Raw genomic sequence first — 22,887 nt, forward strand, 5'->3', positions numbered from 1 at the left:
ATAGGGAATATAGTCAATAATATTGTGATGGTGTCAGATGGTTGTTAGTGTTGTCATGCTGATCACTTCTTTAGGTCTATAAATGTTGAACAACTATGGTGCACCCCGAAACTAATATAACATTGTATGTTAGCTATATTTTTAATAAAAATCTTTAAAAAGGAAGGAAGGAAGGAAGGAAGGAAGGAAGGAAGGAAGGAAGGAAAAGAAAGAAAGAAAGAAAGAAAGAAAGAAAGAAAGAAAGAAAGAAAGAAAGAAAGAAAGAAAGAAAGAAAGAAAGAAAGAAAGAAAGAAAAGACCCTTAATCAAAAACCCAGTAACTGTCTCTTCTGGGAATTTGGGGTCTCTGCCGGTTGCAGCCTGGTTATGTTAAGAAGACCCTCACTGCTTGCCTGGAGGTTAAGGCTCGTGTTGTAGGGGAGGTGCCACAGTGGTCTTTGAATATACAAATTCAAGACATACAATCCCAATACATGCAGTTTGTACAAACAAGAGAAGATGAACCCAGCCAAGTGATTACCGTGGTCAAAAACCAGTCTTCAGGGCTTCTCCTTTGACAAACGGTTTTTCTAAGTCAGAGAGGGTCACTTTTCAAAAGCATCATTTACATACTGTGACAATTACGTATGGAGTGTTTGAACATTTGTGTTTGAATTACTTTGTAGTTGTTCTTTAATGCTAGGGAAGAGAAAGATCAGGAGATGAGTTCAGGAGCTTAATTGAGACTCCCAAATTATTTCATTTAGAGTTCAAGGTGTCTAATCCAGTTTAGGAACCCAAGAACTGAACTCATCGGGCTCACCTGCACTGTGGTGTTGTCCTTAATCATTTGTATAAAAACGGAAATCTACTTTTTCTGTAAGTTATTTTTTGTGTGTGACGCTCTCTCCTAGTGGTACATATGGCTCTGCCTCTTTTTAACATCTGCCTAGTATTTTACCTACCGGATGGACTACAGTTTATTCAACATTTTCGTCGTTGATGGATTTGGGTTGCTTGCGGTTTTTCACTAATAAATTAAACTATAAAGAATCTACCCTTCTATGTACACTTCTGTGGACTTGTGAGGATATATCTGCATGATAAGTTCTTGGAAGTGGCATTTCTGAGTCAAAGATTATCTGCATTTTTAATTTTGATACATACAGCCAAATGGCTCTCCAAAAGGGTTGTATCAATTTGCACTCCTGCCAAGAGGGTACGAGAGGGCCCATTTCATTGCTCAGAATTTAAAAGTGCTTAATCAGACAGGCTTGATGAACACTTCAGAAGCTGTTAGAAAAAAAAATACAGAGAATGCATATGTTTCTATTATGAATATGCTTCTGCTACAATGCTTACTGGCCTGGGTAAGTAGATCTCATAGTTAGAGCTTGGTTCCCCACATTTTTCAGCTCAGGCCACTTCTGTGAACTTTTGGGATTCCCCATGTCACCGTGAAGGCTGAGAAAAAGTGATCAATGTAAATGTGGAAGCAGCTGGGCAGACACTTCCTGCCGCTAAGATCTAAGAATCTCAAGCCACTCATTTTACAATAACATTTTTAATAAGCACTTACAGAGACTGAAGAACAAGAACTCTGGAACTGAATACCTCCACAAATGACACCTTTCCCACAAATGGCACATTTATTGTTTATATAGTCTGTATTTAAAATCATGGTTTTAGACTTTTGAAGCTCATTTTGGAACATGAAGTGGCTTTTTCCCTCTGAATATTGCTAACCAGCAGATAGACAGTTAGGAAGGGTTGTCAGAGCTTTCGGTTGCCCACAGAGCTCGTCAGCAATGTACAGACAGCAGTCTCTCCGGTCAGGAGACCAGGATGTTGCCACACAGCCCGGGCACGTTTCTGGCCTGGGTATTGCAATGCTCTGCTGGGAAACCATGAGTAGGGTCAACGTATTCAGGAGGCCAAGGTCATAGGTTTGATCCTCGGGGAGTTAGGGAGTCTTATCGTGGCCCTGGTGTATCTCTAATATCTATCAGTTGTTACTTCCAAGGACACTGAGCAAGGGGCAGGCGAGGCCTGGGCAGCTCTACCAGAAAGGCTGGAGAACGGCCACCAGCTCGTTGCCCAGTGCCACCAAGGGAGTCCAGAGCGATGAGCATAGTGAAAAGAGCACTGGCCAGGGTGACGAGGCTGCGGTTCTAGTTATGACCAAGGTGATGTCAGTTAACCTCTCTGCACCTCAGTCTTTCCATCTGTGCAAAGGAGCACTTGCCTCAGCGATGCCTAATTTCCTTCCTTCTGCTTTCATCATCGTTACCTTTAAGTGGGGCCAGGAGACCAAGAGAACAAATTCTCCTCGGTGGCAAGAACGGGTCAGATGAAGTGCATTTCTAAATATGCCTTGGCAACTTGTCCCCCACCTGTCCTTTCGACAAGTTGTTCTCAGCCTCGGCTGCACATGGAATCACCTGGGGAGCTTTCACATCTCAGTGGCCACGCTGCACCCTGGACCCATTACCCCAGCGTCTCCGGGGCGTGACCCAGGCATCAGTGTTTGAAGCTCCGGGATGAGTCCAGTGTGCAGCTGAGGACGGGACGCACTGGTGCTGGCGCTTGCTCCGGACCCCCGGCCGGGACTCGAGTTCAGGCTCCAGCATCGCCTGTGCTCCTCGACCTTCATGCCGGCTTGCTCTCCCTCTCCTCACTAGTGACCTTTAAAAAAGTTAATTCTTGGCTCTCTTCCTCTGCTCTGGCCTGTCATTGAACTCCCCCCGCTGATTGTGACGCTCCTGATTGAGGACCTCTTCTGACCGCTTCCTTTTCCCCTGAAATTAACGTGATCATTAAGGCTTATAATTTCACTCACCAGTGCGATCAATCAAGGGGCTGCGAAACAGAGTTAAGAGTCCTTTTGTAATTGGCAGCAGCCAGTGATTCGGAGCAGAGCATTCAGGGGCTGTGAGGAAGCTGGAGGGGGGAAGGCCTGGTGTGCAGGAGGGGCTGTGCCCCTTGAGCTGACTCCCCAAGCTCTTTGTGGTCTACTCCCCACAGGAGCTGGAAAGCTCCCAGCTTCGTCTCCCTGAATGTCAAAAGGAGGAAGCCAGTTCTTGCCAACAGTGCTTCGGGCTAATCCTTGCCCATCAGAGCTCTCTGCAATGGAAAGGGAGGTCTCTTCAGAACCCTGGAAGAGGGAAGGTCAGTGGATTTTTTATAGCCTGGGCAACTCGACTCTGGTAGGGAGGGGAGTGGGTCCAGGTTATCTGTAGTTCAGACGAGGGGTTGAGGCTGTCAGGCCCCAGAGAGCAACACATTCCTTCCCAACCTCTGTAGAGATATCTTGGAACCCCATAAACAGCAGCTGAGCCCGGAGCAATGCTCACTCTGCACCCCCTTCTTCCAGTTCAGGGTAACTCCAGCTTCCTCCTGCCTACGGAGAGCCCGTGATCAGAGTGGCCCTGGGAATACAACTGAGTTTTCCCTCCTGGGAGGGCTGGGCTGGCTGATTCAGTTTCTAACACACCCAGTGCCTAAGGAATATCTCATATGTGCATGGCAGGTGGCATATGGGCCTGAGGTGAGGGAATAGTTATTTTACTTCAAATACAACATTATAGCAACATTAAAAGTGATTTTCCTTTTTAGATAATGCTATAGGAAAATCTAGATGGGGGAAAGAATCATCTATAATTCCACCTCCCTATTTTAAAGTTTTTGCTATTTTCTAGTTTAAACAGAAATATAATAACACTGTAAACCAAGCTATTATTTTAAATCTTTCAATTCATTTATTCTCTGCTTTTTCAAAGGTGGAACCTAGAGAACCCAGTTCACAGAGTTCTATAGTGTAGAAAAAATTCTGTTTCGGCCCATGACAGTGACACCAAGACGTGAGCTACCTGAGAGTTAAAGTAAAGGGGGACATAAAAGAAAAGCTCCTTCCTTTTCTAGTTCTTGAGTATGTTGGGAGAAGGAAAAACAGAGTGAAAGTGAAGGGGAGTGAACCAGACTGACGCATGTGTCCCAATGTCCAGACCCTTGGCCTGATGTGAGACAGGAGCCTGGAGAAGTGAAGGTCACTTCAGGGGAAGAAGTCTGCCCCCGGACCGGTTTGGATCCTGGTGATCCAAAATGCTCTGATCCTGCTTCCATGATACTTTTGGGGTGGCCAATGCACCTGTCACAACAGTGGGGAGAAAAGCAAGGTGCTAAGGTTTAATGTTCTCTTAGTTCTCCTGTGACGTGGAAGCTGACCCAAGAGCTAGAGACTTGCCATGGCAGGACAAGGTGACAGACCACTCAGCAGAGGGGAGGGTGGCCCCCTGGGTCTATGACTACCTGGAGAACTTGGAAGAGATTCCAGCAGCCAGCAAGAGCAGAAGTGGGGCCCTGTCATCCAGGGACCACCAGTCCTGGAAACCAGAGCCACAACTTAGAGCTGCTGTGAAGCTCAGAGCAAATGCTGGCTGGTAGCCAGGGTCATCTTTCCAGAGACCAGTGGAATGGGGGCTCCGTGCCTGAGGACCCCAGCTCTTCCTACGGCCAGGAGCATATTTCTGCTGCACTAGCCTCCAGGACATGGGACACCTTCTTGGAGAGAAAAAGCAGGGGATGGGGCTGCTCTCTGGGACAGCAAACTACCTAAAAAGCTATTTAAATCAATCCCACAAGATAGGAGGAAAGTTGATTTTTATCTCTAAGCAGCAGGTGTGAGTTGGTGAAGACTGGGTGACGAGCAGATACACTAAAGAAATGGAGTATATCTGTAATTTGAATTGTAGTGAGAGGTTCATTTGGGCCCGACATCAGCTCCAAAGAGCTGGACCAGTCTTTTGAACTGGGAAATAATGGCGTAGAGAGATCTCCAAACTGCTGTCCAGCTGTGGCATTCAGTGCCATCATCCAAAGTAAGAATTTTGAATGCGGGAAGGGAATAAGCTGCCATAACCCTGTGGGTTATGATATTCATCCTTCCTTCCTTCCTTCCTTCCTTCCTTCCTTCCTTCCTTCCTTCCTTCCTTCTTTCCTTCCTTCCTTCCTTCCTTCCCCCAGTCAGGCTCATTGAGGCCCCACTGCATGCCAGGACCTAGCTCCGTGGCGAGGACACAGAGATAAATGACAAAGCCCTCCAGAGCTCATTCATGGTCTAGTAAGGGAGACAGAGGCACAAAGAATTGCAACACAGTGAGATGGATCAGGAATGGAAACATGGATACTTTGCTAAGGGAATACCAGAGAGGAAGAATCTTACCTCTTCCTGGGGCAAGCAGGAAGCCATTGCTGAGTAGGCGAGTTGCCTTTGCTGACTCTCGAATGATGATGAGCAGGGTGAACCTGCTGTGCACAGCGGTTTAGCTAAACAGCATGTGCAAATGCCTGGTGGAGCGGCCTCTCGAGGTCAAAGCTTCGGAGGCTGAAGGGTATGTAGTTAGGGGCTGAAAGGTGGGGTGGGGGGTGGCAGATGATGTTTGAAACTAGAATCTGATTTCAATCTGATTGGAATCAGGGTGTATACATCTTTCTTTATGCACCACTTTCTACCTTGAATTGTTATCTAGAGACACACCTTCAGTCCCCTACTTGACCGCAACGTGCAGTGCTGTGCACTGTACTTAGAAAGCAGTCAAGTATTTGTTGAATAAAGAGCTAAATGTGTTAATGTGCAGTATATGGGGTCAGTTGTGCTGAAGGGATAGGTTCTATTAATCCATTTGACAAGTGTCAAGACCAAAGCAGTAAGTTAGGGACTTTCTCTAGTTCACTCAGTAAAATTCTGTGGTCACCTCCAATTCCTCCTGGAATTGACTCCTGTGTTTTCCACCAAATCATTCAGCTTTATCCAATATCTGCCATCTGCTCACAGATCCCTTTTATCCTATTGTTTATAAGCACTTTATCCTATTATTTAAAAAAAAAACAAAAACACGTCTCCTTGCAAGTGAAACTCAGACCCTGCTGAAGAAAGAAAATGCTAGCAGTCAGTCCATTGTATAACTCTGCCCCCATGGGAGTTTAGAAACGTAAGCAGTTAACACCAGAGGAGATAAGGACAGCAGGCTGTATTGCCCCAATAGCTGGCTACGGCCTAGAAATAGTATCTCTTCCAGAGATCAAGCCAGCAGGGAATGAGAATGCCAATTTCACCTCCCAGCTGAAAAAATACACCTATTAGTGAGGCATCTTCCCCAAGGAAAGGGTGCCACAGAGTTAGGCATTTTACAGAAGGCTTGTACAGGAAGTTAGTACACAATTCTTGTGAAAGACAGTTTAGTGACTTGTGTCACGTGCCAAAGATACTCACATTTTTAGAGGCACGTCTGGAACTCTGGCTCAAAGAAACACCTAAGAGCTTTATGCATGGAGATGCTCACCAAAGTATTATTTATAATGTGTTTTAATCAAAATAATAAAATCTCCAATAATAAAAGGTAGCACATACCCACTTTGTATACCCTTCCATTTATTATTGGCAAGATTATTGTGAAAATCTGCATAGGAAAAAATGGTGGGATTATGGGTAAGTTATTTTTTCATCTATTTGCCAACTATCAGGTGGTTTTATTTTTTAAATTATTTTTTTTAAGGAGGGCACAGCTCACAGTGGCCCATGTGGGGATCGAACCGGCAACCTTGGTGTTATCAGCACCATGCTCCAACCAACTGAACTAACCCGCCACCCCTAAAATTATTTTTAATAACATATTTATTGTATTTACATTTATTGGTTTTTTTGTTATTTATATTTATTTTTATAGTTAAGAAATTTAACATTTCCAAAGCTGGAGCATTGACTTTAGTCTTGACTGCAGGAATTACAGGTGCTGGAGGGTCTGTGGGGAGACATGCAATCTGGAAGGTAATAAGGAGGTGCCTGCTTTCTTGGGAATCCCCAAGCAAACTTAGAGTAAAACCTCCCCATCCATGGTGTCTCATTAATACAGGAAAAACAAGGGCATGGGAGCTGAGAGAGGGGACTGATAAGGGTATGCCTTAGAGTGCGGAGGACAAATGACAGAGAAACAGGAGAGAATGTACAGCTGAGCAGTCCACTCCCATCATTTTACACTGGAGGCCCAGGCAGCTGAGTGACATTGCGAAGGTCACACAGCTGCTCTGAACCCAGAGCTCAGCTTTTTCTCCAGCTCATGTAGCTTCATTGTGAAGTCCACAGAAAAGATCAACTCCCTGCTTTATATGGAGTGTGTCTCCGTGCCTATATTGGGAGCTTACTTTTCCTCTCATTCCCTCTCGCTGAGGAATGAAGATGTGGGCCTCTGACTCCCAGGCTTCCTTCCCAGGGCTTCCCTACTATCCGTACCTGCACCTGACGACTCAATGTGCTTGCGTGTTCCCAGGAAGGGAGTCTGGTCAGTGGTGTCACATTTCGGCACAAGAAGTAGAGATCAAGGATGGAAAAACACACTTTTTTTTCTCAACGAATTGTTAGGAATCATGACTACTTTCTCAGAGAACTGTTTTTTTCTTTGGTCTTTTACGCAAGTTACCGATACACACAACATGGTTGAATCTTAAAAACATTATGTTGAAAGAATCCAGGCAAAAAAGAATACCGACTGGCCCAAGGACACAGAGCTAGGATTTGAACCCAGGTCTAGGTGGCTTTAAAGCTTATCCTCTTCCTACTCCTGCCCAGAACCCCCCTGGCTCCTGTTTCTCGTCTGGGCTCTGGGTCTACTATCAGGGGAAACCCTTGGAAACGCCCTTTCCTGTGCCTGAAAAATGAGGCTTGGATTGGATTGCTTCTAAGATTCCTTACAGGTCTAACATCCTATGAGTCTATAAGTTTAATTTTTGAAAAATTTACTTATTTTTTGACTAGTTAGTAGTCACATGATACAATATTCAAAAAGTTCCAAAGACCAAAGGACTAAAGAGATATGACAACTAAATGCAATGTGGTCTTCGGGATTGGATCCTGGAACAGGAAGAGGACATTAGAAAAGTTGGTGAAAGTCAAATAAAGTTTGGAACTTAGTTGATAGTAATGTACCAGTGCTGGTTTCTTAGTTTTAACAAAAATATCATGATTATATAAGATGTCAACATAAGGAGAAACTGGAGGAGGGGGCATATGAGAACTCTTTATATTATTTTCACAACTTTTCTGTACATCTAAAATTATTATAATTTTTTAAGAGTGTACAGTGAAATGTTTTCCTCTCCCCTCTGCCTTTGAGCCACCCAGTCCCCTCAACCAGGCTACTCGTTACCTATTTCTTGTATAATCGTTCAGAGATATTCATTTAATAATCAGAGAAAATATTGTATCCTATAAATATCATTTCTCAAAACAGAAACTATGTCTGTGAGATAAATTCCTAGGAGTGGGATCGTGGGCTTATAGTTTTGGTAGCTCTTGCCATGGAAGTTGTGCCAGTTTATCCTCCCACCAGACGTGTACGAGGACCTGTCGTTTCACCAACACAGACTGTTGTCTGAGAACAATCCACTTCAGTTTAAGTGAGACTGTCAACTCTCAGAATGCTCATGGACAAACCTCTCTCGAATGCTGTCCCAGAGTGGTGGGTCTATCCCGAAGCGCACAGCCCAGGCAACCGAGGCAAGTGGGGCAGCCGCAGTGGCCGGGGAAGCCAGGCTGTGAGGAGGTGATAGCCAAATGATTAACATTCCTAACATCAATTACTACTGTCCTTGAGAGAAGACGTTCACAGAAGGGCATTGTCTCTGCTCCACAGCACACAAAAGACTCACAAATTTGCTCAAAGTGGGGAACCCCTCCCCTCCCCAACAGGTCAAAGTGTTCAGATTACAGGTCCAGGAAAATCCCTTTGCAGAAAGAAGACAGCAAATCCCCAGTGCAGTTGAAAGGACAAAACTTTCTTCACCTCAGAGTCTCTCCGATGAATAAACTGGTTAAACAAGGTTTGGATTTACTGAACATGAAAACAACTGGATTAAAGTATAATCTAGGTAGAAAGGAAAGGAAATGTACCGAGAAAGCTAAGTAATGACAAAGCTGCAGTGTTTACATCTGCCAAGCTGGGATGGCCATTCCAGTTTTATAACAAAATTCTCTTAAATGTTTAACTTTCCTTTAGATCAAAATAATGAGTCTCTGCTTGTGTTGGCCTCTGATAACGCCACTTGTGGTAAGCCAACGGTGCGTGCACTAGGGGCTCCGATGCCCAGGAGGCCAGAGGCCCCGAAACACCAGCCTGCAGGACCAGCTGTCAGGGCGATGTTTTGACATGGGCTCTGGCCTAAGAGCCAACTGTCACACAGGCATCACACAAGCACAGGTTTTAGAACCAGAAAGACCTGGGTTTGGATCCCAGTTTCACTGTGTACTTGGCTGTGTGACCTTGAGCAAATTAAACTCTGTCTCAGTTCTTCTGCTGGTAAAATGGGGAGAACACCTACCCCACAGGGCTGTTTTGAGAATTAAATGAGAAAATACATGTAAAGAGCCCAGGCCGAAACCTAAGCATGTAAGAGACAGTAGGGTGGTTGTTTCCCAGTCTCTCTCGCCCTGTCCTTCCCCTCCTCACGCACCCACCAGAACAGCGGCCGGGCACACCCAAATCACACTGTGACGGCAGGGTGCAGGATTTGTTCCATCATGGTTCCTAACCGGTTTTCTACCACAGATCCCTACTCAGATGTGTATAAAAGCAAAAAAATAAAAACACATAGGATTACAAAGGAAATCAATTTATTGAAATATATTTGTTTTGTAAAACTGGCGAGAAAATAGGTGCCTCTCTTTAAACACATTAAACAAGATCTTGGGTCTGTTCTAATAATTACAATAATTTTCAAGTAGTGAGTGTATTTCAAGATCTGTAAAAACAAATGTGATATAACATATTTGCACTTTTTAATTGGTGACAGTCGCAAGTTCTGCTTATACTATTAGGGTTTGTTCCTACATTCGCAATGGAAGAAATGCTAAATTTCAGTTAGAGAATACTAAGTATAAAGATGCAACTTTTTTCCCATCCAAATTCAGACTCCAGGTTAAGAACTTCAGGTGTTATAAAGTATCACCACCTCTGGCCTCAAGGCTACTGATAAAAGGTACTTAAAAACTGTCAAACCTGCACTCCTTTATTTTACTCTCTTTGGCGTCTTTTAAGATTTTCTATTGGTCTTTGGGTTTCTGCAGTTAGAATGATATGCCTGTGTTGTTTTTCGAACTTATCCTACTTGTTGTTCTCTCAGCTTCCTGGATCTGTTGTTTGGTATCTTTAATTTTGCTGTTGTCTTTTCTTTTTGGTATTCCCATTAAACCTGTTAGACTTTTTGCAACGATCCCCCAGTTTTTGGAAGTTCTGTTCTGTTTTTTTCTACTGTTTTTCTCTTTGCATCTCAGTTTGGGAAGTTTCTATTGACCTATCTTCAGATTCAGAGTCTTTCCTAAACTCTGCAGTCTACTGATGAGCCCATGGAAGGCATTCTTCTTGTGTATTTATGGCGACTTAGATTTCTACTAGCATTTCCTTTTGATTCTGGTTTCCATTTCTGATTACATTACCCTCTGCTCTTGCATGTTGTTTTCCATGAAAACCTTTGACATATTAATCATAGTTATTTAAAATTCCGTTGGATAATTCCAACATCTACGTCATATCCGACTCTGGTTCTGATGACTGCTTTCTCTCCAAACTGTTTTTTCTTGCCTTTTGGCATGTCTTGTAATTTTCTGTTGAAAGCCAGACATGTTGAATTGGATAATAGAAATTGAGGTAAACAGGTCTTACAGGCGAAGATTTACCTGGCTAGGGAGCGGACTGTGTTTAATGTTTGCTGTAGAGGTACTAGAGGCTTCAAATTCTTCCAGTGTCTTTGCTCTTACCTGTCTTAACTTTGGCTTTCCCTAATTATTGCTCAAGAGTCTGTCTTGCAGCTTTCAGCTGTAATCAACCATGATTATACTGGAGCCCTAGTGGTGTAGTGGTAAAGTTGGGGGATGGGGGCAGTCTATAAGCTCCAGATCAAATCTCAGTGTTTTAGTGGGCCCGTAACCTTCTCACGTGCTTCCCCGGTGTCTGGCTAATCCCTCTGCTCCTTCCTCCCTTGCATGCCTGAAGCATCCCCAATCTGTTTCCTTAGTCTTAACCTCTGTTGACTTTTTTCCCCCTTAGGTGAGACAGGAAGGCTAGAGGGGCTGGTGTGGGAAGAGTGCCCTTTCCCCCACTGGGATAAGGCTCTGGCAAGGTACTTTACCCTGGAGAGTAGGCTTTTGTAATAAAGAAGGTTCTAGATTCATTTCACAATGATTATTCATCTCCTCTCCATGTCAGACCCATAATGGGATTTCTTGATCTTCACTGTGGGAATCTGGTGGGGTTCCTAGAAGTAAACGTGTAGGGGCCCCTTTAAGACTGTCGTCTCCGGGAGTTTCTCACTCTCATGCTAGACCACATTCAACCTCCAGCAATTCACCAATATTACCATCTAAGTGTTCTGCCAGTTTATGGCTCAAGCAGTTTTTGCTCCATGTAAACATATCTTGACTGTGCCTCACTAGGTGAGTCTGTCTCTTCAGATTTTGGGGTGGTGGTTTGCCCTGCAACCTGTTCTCTGATGGGTGGATCCAAAAGTCATGGATTCTCCGTCTGTCCAGCTTTTTCTTGTTGTAAGGACAACGGTGCCAACTTGCAAGCACTTTGCACGTCAGAGCTGAAGCTGGAAGTCCCCTTTCTCTTTCTTTCTTTTCTTTTTTTAAAGATTTTATTGGGGAAGGGGAACAGGACTTTATTGGGGAACAGTGTGTACTTCCAGGACTTTTTTCCAAGTCAACTGGTTGTCCATTCAGTCTTAGTTGTGGAGGACGCAGCTCAGCTCCAGGTCTAGTTGCCATTACTAGTTGCAGGGGGCACAGCCCACCATCCCTTGTGGGAGTCTAACCCGCAACCTTGTGGTTGAGAGGACACGCTCCAACCAAAAGCCATCTGGGAGCTCAGCAGCAGCTCAGCTCAAGGTGCCGTGTTCAATCTTAGTTGCAGGGGGTGCTACCCACCATCCCTTGCAGGACTCGAGGAGTTGAACCGGCAACCTTGTGGTTGAGAGCCCACTGGCCCACGTGGGAATCGAACCAGCAGCCTTCGGGGTTAGGAGCATGGAGCTCTAACTGCCTGAGCCACTGGGCAGGCCCCCCTTTCTTTTATTTTGAATGGTCATTCCCTCCCATGCCCGTTCCTGTCCTCACATCTGTCATGTTTACTGTCTGGCTATGCTATCAAGGAGTCTTTACATGACACTGTCCTGGCAAGACTGAGATTTTTGAGAAAAGGGCCCGTGTTTGGCCTTTTTATGTTAATGCTTTGCACACAGAAAATGCTTAGTGCTTTCATTTTATGGGGTCACTTCCATGTCTAGTACTCATCTTACAGTAAAAAAGCATCTGTGGTGAAGTGTTACCCAACATCCTCTAAACTTCCTTTTGTGCTTTTGAACGAATTTTCCTGACCTCCAAATGAAGATCTTTCCTTAGCAAGGTTGAAATAGGCAAACTTCAGTTACTGTAAATCAAGATTTACAAAATTAATTTCTCAAGATCTGGTTAAGTCCTGACTTTTTCTCCATTTCCTGATGTCTTTTTCTAATGACTTAAGAAGCCAGGTTAACATAGGCAAGATAAAATCTGACCAAATTCCTGGAAATCAAAGGGCCTTCTAGCTAAGTGCCCAAACCTGGCTGTTTCCAATTTATGTGGGAAGTGTTAAAAAAAACAAAAAAACCCTGGACTCAGTTTGAGGGAGTAATTGTGATGCACAGCTAAATTTAGGAAAGTAAGATACTTCTGATCAGCAAGCTCTTCATGTCCAAAAGTGCTTTTATACCCACACTTAAAATCAAACTAAAAAACAAAACCAAACCCAGCCACTTAATCACTCATGTTCAGCCTAGAGGATGTAGGAAATGTTACTGAAAATTCACCCTTTCGTTCATTCAATCTACTGAGCACCCAAATCAGGCTGGGTACCACATCCCAGGGCCTGTCCCCTGGCCCGAGTCAGATGCCGTACTTGGAGCCATCACATCCTGTGTAACCTCGACCTGTTACGCTTGCAGAGCATCAGCTTTCTTATCTGTAGAGGAGAACAGTGTTTACTTCATAGGGAAGTTGTGACAGTCACAAAGGCACTATTGAGGAAGACACTCCACTCTCCTTAAACAGTTTCTAACTCATTTCCTGGTCCAAACTCTTCCATACTGTAATAATCAGTTAGCACCCCTTGAGCAGTTAATCTCCATGCCAGGCAGTGCGCTCAAGTATTCGTCCATCCATACTTCAAACAAATCTTATCTGTAAAGGGCTGGGGGGCAGCAGCCTCCTCCGTTCATTGGCCATATTCATCGTCACGCCTATAACCCAAACAGGGAAAGGCAACAGGACAAGGACTTTTAATCTGGAGTGGCCCGTAACAAGAGGGCAAGCTGAAAAGCCACAGGGTGTAATCAGGAGACGCTCCCCTGCACCCCCACCAGGGGCCATCATCACTACTGAGGGTCATGATGGCGGAACCTCCAAGCAAGAAGCCAAATACCAGATAAATCCATCTGAAAACCGCCATGGGTGTGTTGGTGCCGTTTGCTGTTACTACCACTCTATCTGCGATTAGCACGGCCATCGGAGAACTGTTATGAAGCCTTTACAAGTCGCAGACAGTGCTGTTTTCTGGGGATTTTATATTTAGTCCTAAGAACTGTAAGTTACTAACGGTCCCACCCATTACAACCGGCAGGAGTTGAAACAAGGCAAGTACGTACTGAGAGGACGCAGCCTTGACTCTCGCTGCATAACCCACTGCCAGATTACCTCCTGTTCGCTTAGGGAGACTCTTCTGGGCTTCTAGTGCGTCCTCCTATGTGGTTTGGAGTTAACAGCACCTGTATTTTCACTTCACAGGCTTAAAGGTGTAGTTTTAACAGAGACCATGGTTTGAATTCTCTGAGAGACAACACTGAAAAGCACCTTCCCTACATTAGGTAAAAACGTGTTACCTGGTATAAGCAACGCTTCACCTAACTGAAAATCATCCGATTTCTGCTTTCTGAGAACATGCCTGCCCTTAAAAAACAGGACAGGTTAGGAGCAGGCCAGTACAATCCATCCTAAACTACACTATTCCCTCATCTATAAATGATTAAAATCAAAAGAACACCACAGAGAGCGGAAACCTCAGCACTACTGACGTTTTACTGTTGTGAGAAGCTACCCTGTGCACTGCAGCTTTAGCAGCACCTCTAACTTCTGCCCACTGGTTTCCAGTGGCGTTCTCCAGTTGTGACAAGCAAAAATGTCTGGAGATGTTGCCCAATGTTGCCTGGGGGACAAAAATCATCCCTGGCTGAGAAGCCCTGCTTCAGAGTAATTCCTCAGTTTAGCAGGGCTACCATTCCTCCGTTCTGCATACCAACAGACAGCCTTTGATTTTACCTCTCCAGCTCATGGAAATAAAATTCACATTGTTTAACTTTGTGCCTTACAGTAAGGAAACGGTCGTCTGACGGAATTGGGAAGTACTAAGGCCTCACAGTGCAGCTCTGACGTCTCCCTGTGATTTCCAATCTGCTTCGTAAACATTCGTGTTTGGCCAGAACCTAAGCTGGTTTCCTCTCAAATGGACTGACCTGTCTCTAGGTGACGCTCTGGTGTGGGAGGACAAACTTTACCTTGGGGTTTAACTCGAGGTCACAGTGGGCCCCCAAAGCACCAGATGTTGTGCAGACTCAAACTAGAGACCACATTCTGGCTGAAAGGTCTGGCCACAACATAGGGCAGGCAGCAAGGAGTCCTGCCTTTTCTGGCTTATCAGGTACACGAGTCAGGCTACAACGCTGTGCCCCTCTCCCTCGGGTAAAGGGGAGCAAAAAACGCGAGTTTGCTAAGAAATGGGTTATTACACCCTTGCTAAGTTTGTTAAGCAAATCACTCAGATGAGCTACCAAAAAAAAAAATCTTCTAAAAAATAGGAGGCATGGTATTGACTTATCTTAAAAGGCCTTTTAAAAAGAATGACTTGAGATTATAAAGCATTTTTTAAATACACAAAGTGCTTCATAACGACTCAATAAGCCTTAAGGAATGCTTTTTTTTAGTACATCACTTTTTTTGTTTAAAAGAAAATACCCCATTGAAAGGGTGGTGGCATATTTGATATCACCACTGTTTAAAGGAGAATGGAGTTACAGGAATGAGAAGTATATAATTAGTAAATAATCCCTCTCAACAAGTGAGTTAAGTAGGAAAGCCGTAAAGGGAGAAAAGAAAAGCTGAAGGCAACACAATCAGTGCATATCAGAAATGCATTTTTATTTTTATTTGAAAACAACTTAAATTTTTAGACAAATGATTTTAGTATATAAATTTGATTTTGTTTTTATACAGAATATAAAGATTTCCCTCCTTGATCTTCCATGTGAAGGGTATTACAAGCCTGAAGGGAGATTCTTTCTGCACGCAAGTGTGTATCTTCCATGTGAGTGCTGGAAACCAGTGGGGTAGTGCTCCTACACACAAGCACGTATTACAAAGAGGAGAAGAGAAATATTCTAGGTAATCAAGTTCAAGAAGCAAACATGACACAAAAACTGTGCAGATAAGACCAAGTCAGTAACTTTAGTTAGGACACTGCAGATTATACCAGTAACAGGTTTGGGAGGCTATCATGTGTACCACATTCGAGAAAGGCTGGAATGAGGGATTATAGAGAGCTATTACAGAGAAAGGCTGGGATTTTCACTAAAGCAAATTAACTTCTTGTCAACTGCTAAAACAAAACAAAATAAAAGAGAGCATACGAGTGTTAGTATACTGAAGGCATGTTATACCAGTTTCTGTGCAGCATGCTAAAAGTTAGAACGTCTTCACTGGTGAATCGGTAATAGTCACGGAAAGTTTTTTTTACCCCCTTTCGCCAAATTTCAGGCATGTCTTATTTTAGATGGAGTATAGCTTTTATCTATTATTTCATCCTGTAAAAACATGTGAAGACAACGTTCATTCTGTGCAAGAGGATGACCAGCGACCCTAGGAATAAAAAAATACAAATTTAGTCCAATATTTTATGGGGGGGAGGTCAAACACACGTATGTGTTATGCTAGGAAGCAAGTACAATGTAGCAATAAGTGTTATTCTGGGCCGCCCATAAAGCTCTACTCCATCAACTTATGGTACATTTTCTTTCCTTCGGTTCACAAAGGTAATTTATGAAACATTTAATCATTAGTTTTGTACTGCTTCTGGCATATGTACCCAATTAGCTTCTTTACAATTTAGTTGGTATATTCATAAGAAACCTAAATTAACTTTAATATTAAAAATGAAATGTGTCCTGATTCTAAGAATCCATTTTAAAGAAGGAAAAGATATAGGATAGAGTTAGAAATACACTGAAGTTCAACAAAAACCCAAAATACTAAGAATTAGGCACAGGTGTGTGGGTTTTTTTGGGGGGCGGGGCAGAGGAGGGTTGCTTGCTTTTAAAGGTTTTCATCAGACTAAACACAAGATCAGACTGGGCAAACAGATTTCTATCTCAGAATTTAAAAACATGTAATCTAGCATTGCCTTCTCCAAAAGGAAAGTATGTTCATAAAAAAACAATGAAGGTTATGTACTACAGAAGATAACTGAAAGTTAAAGGCTTTGTATAATTCTCCTTTCTGTTTACTTACCACTCACAGATCTTTAAACCACTAGATAAAAACTAAAGTGCTTCTAATAAATAGCTCACAACCAATATTCTCTAGGATTTGACCTTATTTGGTCGAACTTAAGGCCAATCCACAATTATAGTGAACCCTTTCCTGGCGTAACTCTCCCTATTTAACTTTAAAAAAATGGCTATATTTCAAATGAGAATAAAATTTAAAGCTCAAAATTTTGCTTTGAGTTTAAGAGTTTCTAAAGGAAAAGATAAACAACCCTAAGTCTTCTTACATTTCCAAAGGAACAGTTTGCCATGAAAATTTTAAATGTGCACCTTTATATGACAAGCTGATAATACCTCCATCTGCAATCAAACAAAATGATTTGAAGTGTTTAAGTTTTGATGTTCATACTAGAACATACCTTAAATCAGAAAGAATCATAAATAAAACTGTATTTTTTAAATGCTGTAATTTTAAATGTAATTTGCATAAATTAACCAAGAAAAACAAAAACTTAGGTCAACACTTCAATCACTCAAGCGCGTTAATATTTATCACATGATATTCAACTTGTTATATACTTTTATTTTGTTTAAATGATACAAAAAGTTCGGCAACGACCAAAAGAAAAAGCAACATTACAGTTTAACCTAATATCTAAATTATTAGTAGTCACATAAGGTTAACTGTCTCAGAAAACCCCGAGAGACAGAAAGCACTTACTTGTTTATAAACTGCTCCAGCCCTTGCTTCCTTTCTTCAATAAAATTGTCATCAAATATTCCATCATCGCCTCTAAAAGGAAGTTGACGCAAAAATGCTTTCCCAGGGAGCGGGGGAACTACAACCTAAAACAACATAAGCAAAGAAAGTTCTTGAACATGGTGACTGGGCTGTGAATATTTACAGAGCACAACATGAAGACAAAGTATATCCTCACTGTGCGAGCCAAACCACTGTCAATCAAGCTTGTCTAAATATAAAAGGGAATTAGTAAAAAGCATACTGAAAAACTAATGTTTTGGAGGCAAGATAACCAAATGCAGACTAGCCCATTAGTACAAAGCTCTTCAATGGCAGGGCCCATAGCTTAATTATCATTTTTCCTGGACTTCTTAGCAAAGCACAAGTATACAAAAAAAACATTCAAGCAATATTGAAATAAAGGCAACTATGCCCCTCAGTTTTGATGCCAATTGAAGAAGACAATGCTTGACTACAACAGAAACTGTGGAGATCAAAATCGACTCTCAATTAAATGAAGAAATAAAAGTATTAACAATGCTCTGACATGGGAAGATAAAAATCCTGTGATCAATTTCTTCCACCTCATACCATCTGCATATAGTCCTTCCTACTTTTGTCTGAGGTGATGACAAAATAATCAACTACTTGTCGTCACTCTTCTATTTCCTAGGCTAAGAAACATGTTAACTTTCTCCCAAATCCACTATTCTATCTTTCCCCAAAGATCTGTCATTTCTTCCTTCCCACACTATAGGAACATCTCAAAGGATCAACTTGTGTGATCAAAAATATGGTGAATGTTTAAATTTAAAAAATTTATTACAGTAAAAGACACTTAATTCCTGTCAAAATAAGATCGCCATTAGTTTCTGTCAAAATACTCCCCCTCACTTCGAACACACTTATTCCATTGTTCTTGCCACTTTCTGAAACAGTTCTGGAAGTTCTCTTTTGTGAGTGTCTTTAGTTGTGCTGTCATGGCTGCCTCGATGTCCTGAATCACTTTGACTTTGGGGAAGAGCCAGAAGGCGTATGGTGCCAGATCCGGTGGATAAGGTGGATGAGGACACACCCTAATGTGTTTATTTGACAGAAATTGCCATATACCAGAAAGGATATGTGACATGGAGCATTGTCACGACGGAGGGTGAAGTAAAGACACTCACGAAACAGGACTTCCAGACCTGCTTCAGTAAGTGGCAAGAACTATGGGATAAGTGTGTTCAAAGAGAGGGGGAGTATTTTGAGGGGGATTAACAGCAATGTGTCTTTTACTGTAATAATTTTTTTTTTAATTTAAACATTCACCATGTTTTTGATCATACCTCATATACTGATATCTCTCTTCTGGGAATTATTACAACAAATTCAAATATGGTGAATTAAACAGCACCTAGCTATCTATTTCACAGGTTAGTATGGTTTCTCTATCCTAGGGTTTCTCAGCCATGGCCCTACTAACATTTTGAACCATATAGTTCTTTATATTTGGGTGGGTGGGGGGTTTGTTATACACCGTAGAATACTTAACAGCACCCCAGGCCTCTACCCACTAGATAACACTAGAGCACCCCTAGTTATGACAATTAAAAACGTCTCCAACATTGTCAAATGTCTCTTGGGGGACAAAACTGCCCCTGTGGAGAACCACCAATCTAGCCTATTAACACTTTCAAATCAGACCCTCTCTTAGGCTTCTTATGGTTCTTTCAATAAAAGCTGGGCATATAACAGAAGCTCAAATATGTGTTAAACAACCAGGCACTTAGCTAATCTTGCACCAAAACAGAGAAAATGGTGTAAAGCAAACAATTCAAACAAGGAGAAATATAAATAGTAAACACCAGTATTCAAATTATACATATTCTAAAAGAAGTAAAACTTCAAACCCTTGATTCAGAGTTTGTATAAGTAGGAGTTATCCTAAAACAATAATTCAACAGGGTCAAAAGGGAAAAGAGCAACACAACTTCATACAGAAACAGCCAAAAACAAAGTAACAGCAAAAAACCTCTACAAAACCAAATGCCCAATATAAACTTTCTAACTCCTTTCTAGAGCTACTCTCCCCAGATGACCAAGATTAAGACATCTAAAGACCTGTCTCTGTAAGTTTGCTGTAGCATTTTTGACTCTGTCCACTAAGTTAGCATTTGTGAAGTTGAGAGTCCAAACCTGCAGAACCTTACAACTGAGAAGCAGGGGTCGTGACGACTGACTGAGTTCCAGCAGAACTGCCTGACGGACAGGGAAGAACATCTCTGTCTATAAAGCTATCATAAAAAAAGGAATCTAGAACCAGTTCATTAAATAAATGACTACAATTAATTCAGAGAATTTAGCAAAAAAGGTTAAAGATTACTACGTAGATACATAGTAGATAACATTTTTGCTAACATAATATTCAAAATAGTCACTGAAATGGATGGTGAGGTTGTGGGCAACAGGATTAAAGATACATAAATATCACCAGTGGCTTGTTCAGCTAAGATTCCAAAGATCCTTTTCAACATCAAATTATTTTTGCTTAAACAATCTGAAAAGACCTAGTTAGAATTCTTACACCAATTTATAAGTCATGAATCTGAAGATATGTGTGTGCTTGTTGGGTAAGAAGTTGACAGGAGGATATTTGGCTAGCATAATATATTGAAAGGCAAAGTATACTAAAATAAAAGCTAAAAGATTTCACCATCATGACCAATAAACACAGTAAATGTCAACTACTTTCCGGCCTAGTATAACAGTTAAAATTACTAATATATAAACAAAATAATTTAATTGTTCTTAGCAATCCTGTAATAAAAGTACAATTTTCATTCATACAGGTTAAACTCCCAAGATATTAATAGTGAAGTACTGTGCTTCACAGGACACCATCATGAAAGTGAAAATCAAGCCACAGAATGGGAGAAGTTTTTCAAATCATGTAACTGGTAAGGAACTTGTAAGAGTCTTTGTATATTCTAGATACAAATCAATAACAAGAAGACAAAACACTCAATTAAATGGGCAAAGGATCTGAAAAAAAATTTCTCCAAAGAAGATATATGAATGACTGATAAGTACAGGAAAAAAAATGATCAACATCATTAGCCATCAGGGAAATGAAAATCAAAACCATGATAAGATACCACATCTTCACACACCCTGGGAAGGCTGTAATAAAGATGGATTATAAGTGTTGGTGAAAATGTGGAGAAAAAGTGGAACCCTCACACATCTTGGAAATGTAAAAATGATACAGCTGCTTTGGAAAACAGTCTGGCAGTTCCTCAAAAGGTTCAACAGAGTTCTCATGTGACCAAGTAAATCCACTCCTAGGTACCGGGTTTCCCCCAATCAGCTCTAATGCGTTTTTTGGAGCAAAAATTAATATAAGACCCGGTCTTATTTTAGTCTAAGACCTTATTTTAGTATAAGACCAGGTCTTACATTAATTTTTGTTCCAGAAGACGCATTAGAGCTGATTGTCCGGCTAGGTCTTCTTTTGGGGGAAACACGGTATGTACTATATACCTAAGAGAACTGAAAACATATGTCCAGGAAAAAACCTGTACACAAATGTTCATAGCAGCATTAACTGTAATAGCAAAAAGTAGAAACAACGCAACTGTCCATCAACTGATGAACTGAATAAAATGTAGTTAATATTATTTGGCAATACAAAGAAATGAAGTATTGATTAATGTTACATCAGGATGAACCTTGAAAACATGCTCGGTGAAAGAAGCCAGACAAAAAAAGACCACATTTTCTATGCTTCTATTATATTTACATGACATGTCCAGAACAGGCAAATCCATAGAGACATCATATTAACGGTTATCTAGGGCTGGATGAGGAGAGGTTGGGGGAGAAACTGGTAGTGACTACTGAGAGGTTTGGGGTTTCTTTTACGGAATGATAAAAATATTCTAAAATTGACCATAGTGATGGCTGCACAACTTTGTAAATATACTACAAACCACTGAATTGCACAGTTTAATTGGGTGAACTGTATGGCATGTGAATTATGTCAATATAGCTGCTATTTAAAAAAAGTGACCTACACAATCACCAAACGTTTATTAAACACTGCAACGTGCCCTGTACTACGGTAAGCAAAGCCCAAAGCCTATCAAGACACTTCTCCCGTAAGTCAGACAGAGAAAGGCGAATACTGTATCATCTCACTTATATGTAGAATTTAAAGAAGTTGAACTCAGAAGCAGAGTAGTAGTAGCAGTAGCAGCAGCAGCAGTTACCAGGGCCAGGGGGTGGGGATGGGGAAAAAGATGATGGTCAAAGGGTATAAACTTCTAGTTATAAGATAAGTAAGTTCTGGGGATCTAATGTACAGCAATCACAAGAGTTAACAATACTATAATGTATACTTAAAAATTGCTAAGAGAGTAGATCTTAAATGTTCTCATACCCCCCCACCCCGAATGTAACTGTGTGACGTGATGGATGTATTAGCTAACCTTGTGGTAATTATTTCACTATACATATTATCAAATCATCATGTTGTATACCTTAAGCTTATAAAATGTTATTTGTCAATTCTATCTCAATAAAGCTGGGAAAAAAGACATTTCTTTCTTATAGCCATAAAAAAATATCTTCTTTGTAACCCAAAACTTTCCTAACTTGTTTTGTACATTTACGAGGTGTGATTAAAAAATATGGTGAATGTTTGAATTTAAAAAATTTATTACAGTAAAAGACACATTGCCATTAATCCCCCTCAAAACACTCCCTCTCACTTCAAACACACTTATCCCATCACTTTTGCCACTTTCTGGAACAGTTCTGGAAGTCCTCTTTCGTGAGTGCTTTTGGTTGCGCTGTCGTGGCTGCCTCAGTGCCCTGAATCAATTCAAAACATTTACCTTTCATGGTCATTTTGACTTTGCTTATAAAAGCATCTGGCACTGGTCCATGTGGGAATTGAACTGGCAGCCTTCGGCGTTAGGAGCATGGAGCTCCAACCACCTGAGCCACCAGGCCATCCGAGGGAGTATTTTTAGGGGGATTAACAGCAATGTGTCTTTTACTGTAATAATTTTTTTTTTAAATTTGAGCATTCACCATATTGTTTGATAACACCTTGTAGGTCTTCTGAATATATATAAAATACATACAATGAGTTATAAATCTTTATTCCCAAATAGATAGCCAAATGTTTCAACCCAATTTACTGAATATGAATTCCTTTCCCCACTGATCAACAATGTTGTTTTTGTTATGAGCTAAATTTCTAATAAACACATGGGTCAGCTTCTAAATTCTATTACATTTCACTAATCTATTTGCCCATCCCTAAAGTAATACTACATTATTTTAATTACTACAGTCTTAAGGTATGTTCTCATGTCTGCAAGTGCTCAATACATGTTGAAAATTTCTGGCTATTCTTGAGCTTTCTTGATTCTAAAGCTCATATATAAATCTGCAAGTTTATAAAGACCTCCATAATATCTCTATTAGAATTTTATGAATTTATAAATAAGCTAGGAGGTCTTACCTTATTTCCTAGGTCTACTGCTAAAACACCACCTCTA

The 22,887-nt window shown here is 41.4% G+C and overlaps 1 protein-coding gene across 1 annotated transcript in view; it reads right to left on the reverse strand.

Annotated features, from left to right (window-relative positions):
* Positions 1–15,232: 15,232 nt before the first annotated feature.
* SNX3 (sorting nexin 3) overlaps positions 15,233–22,887 on the reverse strand; it is a 40,495-nt gene continuing 32,840 nt past the window's right edge. Inside the window, exons 3-4 of the mRNA XM_019735072.2 lie at positions 17,318–17,442; positions 15,233–15,970 (exon numbers count right to left, since the gene is read on the reverse strand). Coding sequence (XP_019590631.1) covers positions 15,865–15,970; positions 17,318–17,442 — 231 coding nt within the window. The 3' untranslated portion in view covers positions 15,233–15,864. The remainder of the gene's footprint in view (positions 15,971–17,317; positions 17,443–22,887) is intronic.

The sequence above is a fragment of the Rhinolophus sinicus genome, linkage group LG05, assembly GCF_036562045.2.
Source record: "Rhinolophus sinicus isolate RSC01 linkage group LG05, ASM3656204v1, whole genome shotgun sequence".
NCBI classification, from domain to species: Eukaryota; Metazoa; Chordata; class Mammalia; order Chiroptera; family Rhinolophidae; genus Rhinolophus; species Rhinolophus sinicus.